At 57.0% G+C, this 6369-nt stretch overlaps 1 protein-coding gene across 2 annotated transcripts; it reads right to left on the bottom strand.

The window, feature by feature from the left end:
• Positions 1–1589: 1589 nt before the first annotated feature.
• PNMA3 (PNMA family member 3) lies at positions 1590–5614 on the bottom strand. Of its 2 annotated transcripts, none has more exons than XR_003117643.1 (2): positions 3267–5111; positions 1590–2751 (listed from the first exon to the last, which is right to left on the bottom strand). XR_003117643.1 is itself a non-coding variant. In XM_025373454.1 (2 exons), exon 2 carries the CDS (start codon positions 4980–4982, stop codon positions 3591–3593), a length of 1392 nt encoding a protein of 463 aa, XP_025229239.1. In that variant the 5' UTR covers positions 4983–5088; positions 5377–5614; the 3' UTR covers positions 1590–3590. The 2 variants fall into 2 exon arrangements, 1 of the variants encoding a protein (XP_025229239.1); XM_025373454.1 differs by adding an exon at positions 5377–5614 and having other exon boundaries at positions 1590–5088.
• Between the last annotated feature and the right edge of the window lie 755 nt (positions 5615–6369).

The following is a 6369-nucleotide window of genomic DNA, read 5'->3' as shown; positions in this document are numbered from 1 at the left end:
AATAAAAAAATAATAATAAAGCCAGGTAAAAACTAGGCACGGGACTTGAATAGGCACTTCACTAAGGAAGACAGATAGCTAATAAGCACACAAAAAAGTGCTCAATTTTATTAGTCATCACAGAAATGCAAACTAATGCCACAGTGAGATACCACAATGAGTCACCCAACAGAATGGCTAAAAGTTTAAAGCTGGCAATACAAGATTTTTTGGAGTACCCTAAGAAACGAACACTGCTCATTAGAACATAAATTATCACAACAGCTTTGGAAATCTGTGTGAAGTTTCTTATAAAGTTAAATATACCATTACACTATGGCCCAGCCATTCCATTCCTAGGTCTTTACTCGGGAGAAAGGAAAACAAAAGTCCACAGAGATTCATACGAGGATGTTTCTATCAGCTTTAATCACGGAATAACCGTAACACATATCTATTTTAAGATTAGGGACCTTAAAAATACTGCACTTGATCTTAGCCAAAAGGCCAGGAAGCCATGCGAACCTTAAAAATAGGAATGTACCAGGGGTCAGAAATGGATGGTTAGATAGTAGGCCCAGCTCTGGGGCCCGTCAGCCTAGAGGCAACAAAAGTCTCACTGCTGTTTTGTGGCAAAGCAACTTCTACCTCTCTCTGCCTTCTTTCCAACTCTCTTGAGCCCTTAAAGAAATTAAAAAAAAAAAAAATCAATCACCCAACACTTGCACTCACACAAAAATTCACACACCCTCTCATAAACTCTCATACACACTAACACACATCCTCACATGTACACTCACCCATTCCACGCATTCACGCATACACACAAACTCATAAACATTAACACACTCTGAAACAGACATTCATTCATATACACACTCAGCAGTCACCCACACATTCACTATCATACATTCACACACCATCTCACTCTCACATATTCACATACTTTTACTAACACACATACACACTAAACACATAAACATACATTGAGCACTGACACACATTCACTCACACACAAAAACTGATGCATACTCACACTCAAAAACACACACATTAACATATTCACACACCATCTCACACACTCACATATTCACACATTCGCTGACACATGACACACACAAACTCACTCTTCTACACTCACTCTCACACAATCACTAGTACACATACTCACACATATTCACCATCTCACACACACTCACAGAGATGAGCCTGGTTTTGATGCTCCAGGTGTGGAAGCCCTGAGCCCCCAATAGTGATACAAGGGATCCTGGGGCCTCTGGTTCAGCCTGCTGTCCCTCACCCTTCCTTAAATGTGTTATTCATTTCTGAGAAGCTCAACCAGTGCACTGAGGACCCAACCAGCCACTGCCTGGGCCTACCAGTGTCCTGTCTACTGGGACTATCCAGCCTGCTCAGCTGGGTTTCTTTGCCTGGGTCCGTGGGCTGCAAACCCTAGCTCATGACCAACATGTGCAGATAGGCCATTCTACAATGACTTGTAGACTGAGCCCCAATTATACACCAGTGTTAACAAAGCCATGTGGCCCTCACTTCACCCCAACCCCATCCCCAGCCAACCTCATCCCCAGTTTCCCACAGCAGAGGCAAGGCCGGCTGGAACACTGAATGAAATTTATTGAAGAGAAACATGTACTGAAACATTGAAGAGAAGGGAATCACAACACAGAGAGAAACTGCAAATGGTCACCACAGGACACAGGTCCCAAACAGGTCCCGGGCCCCCTCCTCCTGGGGTTCCCAGCAAGATGCCTCATCTGCCCCTACTCCCACTGCAGCCCCCGCTGCCACCTCCCTCCTTCCTGAGGGCCCCAGGGTCTGCCTCTTGCCTGGACGGTGGACTCTGACAGTGTCCACTGGCTTTAGGGAGCCCCCTCCCAAGCCCATCTGCTGGGGCAGGGCCCTGCCCTGTGGCCCTCACAGGACAGTCATAGGACACTGGAAAACAGCAGGGAACACCCCAGCAGGTCGAGGAAACTAAGTCACAAGTAACAACAGGGGTGGAACACCAAAGCACAAAGCTCCTCGGGAGCCTCAGGCAGGGCAGCCCCACTCCGTCCTGGGTCCAGTTCTTCCTCCCACAGTCACAGTCACCATCGTGCTCACGGGGTGAGTGTCCACCGTACCCTGGCACCTCCTTCCCGCCATCTCCTGGGACTGTGCTGGTGGCCTCCGGGGAGGAGCTGCTCAGAGAAGAACACACACAGCTCCACGAGAACAAGCAGTCACTGGCCTAGATCTACACAGGGAAAGCAGAGGTGGTGCAGGACAGCAGCGAGCAGAGCCTGGGCTCACAGGAAGCTCACAGCATGTGCCCTGGGCCCAGAGGCGGCCGCCTGGGTGGGCGCACAGCACACTACTTTGCGCAGGAACAACGGCTAGCGGTGGGTGGGCGTCTGCTGGATGTGTGGGTCACTACGGGGCCTACACAGGTGAGGGTGAGCTTCCTGGAATGGGGAAGCCTGTCCCGGGAACAGCGAGTTGGGGGATCCCTCTTGGGAGACCCAGGCAGCTGGCACCCTTGAGAGGGCCTCTTTCCCCCGTCATCTCCCAGCTCAGGATCGGAGGAGTTTGGGATAGACGTCTTCAGGTGCCTCCACCCAGGCCACGGCTGGCTGCTTAGGGGCTGCCTCCAGGCTGGATTCCCCGAGGTGGCAGGGTTGGCGCTGGCCTTGGCATCGGCATCTGTTGAGTTGCTTTGGCCATGGCAGCCACAGGTTCTCCTTGCCTGATCTCTCCAGGAGTCTGGTGGCCCTGTGCAGAAACAAGCAGAAGAAGCAAAACCCCACCAAGTCCTCCCTTTTCCTCCTCCTCCTTTGCAACAAAGACTTCCCTTCACAGCCACCCTGGTCCAAGCCAGCTGTGAGGGCAATGGCCTGCCGGGTACCCAGTACCCCTGTTGGGGATCTTCTCATCAATCTTTGGTCTCCTTGCCTGCACGATCTCTGGCTGGCACTGGGCTCCCAGGGCCTTAGGATCTCCTGTCCTCACTGGCACAGGGCCTCCAGGGTGCTGCCTTCCTGGGGCTCCCCTAGTGCAGTGTAGATGATCCTGAAGACAGGATGGACCCTGTGGCCTCCCCTACAGGGCTTTACTTCTGCCCCCCCAGCTCTTCCTCTCCAGCCCTGGCACCTTCTGGCAGGGGCAGGCCCCAAGTAGGGTCCTCCAGGTCCCACGTGGCCTGGGGCCAGTGGGCATGTTCAGCTCAAAGTCCACAGGGTGGGTATTTAGGGGTGGCTGGATGAGCAGGACAGAACCCCCAGCCATACCTTCTTCAGCTTCTGCTTCGTTGGGGTCCCCATCTGAGGCCCAGGCATCCCATGTGCTGGATGCAGTGGCTCCCTGCTTTCCTCTCCAGCACCTCTTCCGGGACCCAGACCTGACCCCCACTGAGCCTGTTGCCAGTTGGTCTTGGTTGTTGAAGTCCCTTCCAGCTGGCAGAGAGTGAGAAGGCTTGGCCTTGGTCTGGCTGCCCTGTCCCTCTGCCCCACTCAACTCATCTGCTGTTTTTCTGGGCTTCTCTTTACCCTCCTTCCAATATCTCTTTTGTCTCCTTGGCCTGTGGTAGGAAATGTTGACCTGTTCTCCCGAGCCTACTTGGCCTTGGACTTGGGATGGCTCTTGTCCCAAGCCCAGTTCCCGTTTCCCGACTCAATTGCAGCCTGTTTCTTCTGCTTCACCAAGAGCAGGTTGGAAGGGTTGATGCACTGTACCCTGATGTGGCCGTCTTCCCCACAGCTATAGCAGAATGTGTGGCGTTTCCGTTTCCTTGAACCTCGAGAGCCAGCCCTTGCCACACCACCCCTTCGGTGTTGGCCTCTGCCCCTCCGGCGCCGGTAGCCCTGGGAAGGCCTCACATCAAAACTGTTGCCAGAGGCAGGGAGAGGTACTGCCCCAACCCCAGTGATCCTGGCAGGTGGCCTTGGGGCTACTTCCAGCCCCTCCAGGCTCTCCCTATCTGGACCTAAAGTGGCCTCCCATTCCTCCTCCTCACGCAGGAGCTTCACCAGGGCCAGGAAACCAGGAGGCTTCCTTCGCTGTTTCATCAACTTAAGCTTGTCTCGGAGTTTGTCAGGAAGGGTGGCCCCACTTAAGACTCGTTTCAGGCGAGTCTGATTCACGTTTCTACGTGATACCACATTGTTTTCTACAGCTCTTTGGAGCAGAGGTTCCAAACGTAACACAAAGCTAGATACTTTCTCTCCTGCCTCCTGATAGGCCTTACACAACTTCACCTGGGCAATTTTATGGCTCTCCACAGGTCCGAACACCTGCTGCAAGGCAGCCAGGCACTCCTCCACAGTTATGGAAGCATTGCTGGCCCGGAGCCCACTGACCACCTGGAGAGCAGGGCCACGTAAGCATTCCATCAGCCTCCGCCTCTTTTCCCCCTCGGGCACCTGCCACATCTGTAGCATCTCAGTGGTGTGCTCAAGCCAGGCATCAAAGGCCAGTGCACCTGGGATGGATATGGTGTTCCCAGAAAACACTCTTAGTTCTCGGTACAACATTTGTTCTAGCAGAGGCTGCACTGCTGCCCCCAGAGTCTGGGCCCAGGTCCAGAACTCTGGTGATATAGTCACTCTTGGAGCCGAACAATTGGTGTCCGACCCGAGGACTCGGTTCATATCTGCCACGGTCCGCCTCTCCTCCTCTAAGAAGCGGTTCAATCTGTCGAGAAATTCCCCATCTGAATTACGGGGTTTTACAATCACTTCCCAGGGCCCCCCCTTTCCTGGTATTTCCCTTGGGAGCAAAGCATAGTCGATATCTTGTGCCAGCTCCAGTAGAATCGCCTGGGCGTTCTCCTCCCTCCTAAACATCCTGCCAATCACCCTGTATCTGCCCAGGTGCCTGCAAGCCTCCTGCAGTGTCTCCTCAAACTCATCCTCTCCACAGTCCTCGGGGATCCCTAGGATGAGCATGCACCTCTGGGTGTTCAGGTGCTCCCCCCGACACCAATCCTGTAACAGGGTCAATGGCATGTCCTCGAATCTCTGCGGATACTAATTTAGGGGGAGTGATCAGGGCAGGAGGCACATATCTGGATCAATTCCTAGGGTGATCGCAGAAGGCCCAGGTCTCCACAGCCTGTAAATACGAGCAGGGCGAGAGCGAGGTTAATGCCCACCTCTCCGCACGCCCACCCCACCCCCAGACGCCCTCCTCCCCTAGCGGCGCCTCTGCAGCCAGGCCCCGCCCCTGCCCAGCCACCCCTCCACCCGTGGGGTCTCTGCGGGCCTCAGCCCCGTCCCCCGCGCAGCCCCAGGACCCTGGACCCCTGTCCTGCAGGCTGCTTCAGTTGTGTTCGGGCGGACAGGCGAGGGGCGGCGGAGTCTCCCGGGGCCCAGCTTCTCCCTCCCCAGGTGGGTCTGATACCTTCTCCCGGGGCAGGGTCCCTTCTGGTCGGGGTCCCCACAGGGCTCTCCGGGGGCTATGCGCGGCGGCAGCGGCGAAGGCGCGGGGCGGGGCGGGGTGTCGGGCGCCCCTGGCTCCCAGCGCGGGCGTTCGCTCAGACTGTGGCTCTCCCTCGCTCGCGCAGCACGTGGGCCAGTGCGCCGGCGCCTGCTCGCCGCGGCTCTCTGCAGTGCGGACTCGGGGCGGGGGCGCGGCGGCGATGCAGCGCGGACCCCTCCGCGTCGTCCGGGAGACCGCAGAGCCATTGGCGCGGACGGGTCACGAGGCCGGGCTCTCGCCACCGCCCCTAGGGGCCCCAGGTCCCCGGGTGACGTCACCTGCTCCTCTCCCCTAGCCCCCCCGCCACGGAGGCCCCCGGGCACACAAGCGCCCGCCCACCCCCACCCCCACTGCGGTGTCCAAAGGTCTGTGGCGGCCAGTCCCAGTGCCTTTGGCTCTCACCACAGCGGTTCCTGGTCCGGGCTCCTGCCCCTCCCGCACGTGCCACGGAGGTGCCAGCAGGGCGAGGGGTCTGCACCCCGGCATGCCCACCAGAGGGCCAGGGAGTGGTTTGCGGTGCGCCAGGCAGCTCTGCGTTCTGGCCAGGGTCAGGGAGCCGGGTTCTGGGGTCTGTTCACCTGCTCTTGTCCTCCCCCTCCCCGTCCAGGACTGGTCCTCTGGCTGGAGAGGCCAGGCGAGGCCAGGGGCACCTGGTGCCGGTGCCATCCGTGCAGGAGATGCCCCAGGCACTCACGCAGCTCACGCACACCACCCCAAGGAGGGTCTACCATCTCCCTGCTGTCCGTCCCACTGCTCGGACCTGCAGCCCTCCAGCCAAAGCGCTTCGCTGCCCAGGTGCTAGTGGACAGGTTTACCGGGGCCTTTCCGGTTTTACGTGCTGCAAATCTAGTGACTTGGGAAACCACTTCCAGGGCTTGGAGCCCAATCCCTTGGGCCTGCCCTTCCTTGGCAGCC

The sequence above is a fragment of the Theropithecus gelada genome, chromosome X (genome assembly GCF_003255815.1).
Source record: "Theropithecus gelada isolate Dixy chromosome X, Tgel_1.0, whole genome shotgun sequence".
NCBI classification, from domain to species: Eukaryota; Metazoa; Chordata; class Mammalia; order Primates; family Cercopithecidae; genus Theropithecus; species Theropithecus gelada.
The sequence above is the reverse complement of the archived record's forward strand: the minus strand, read 5'-3'. Positions and strand labels throughout refer to the sequence as shown.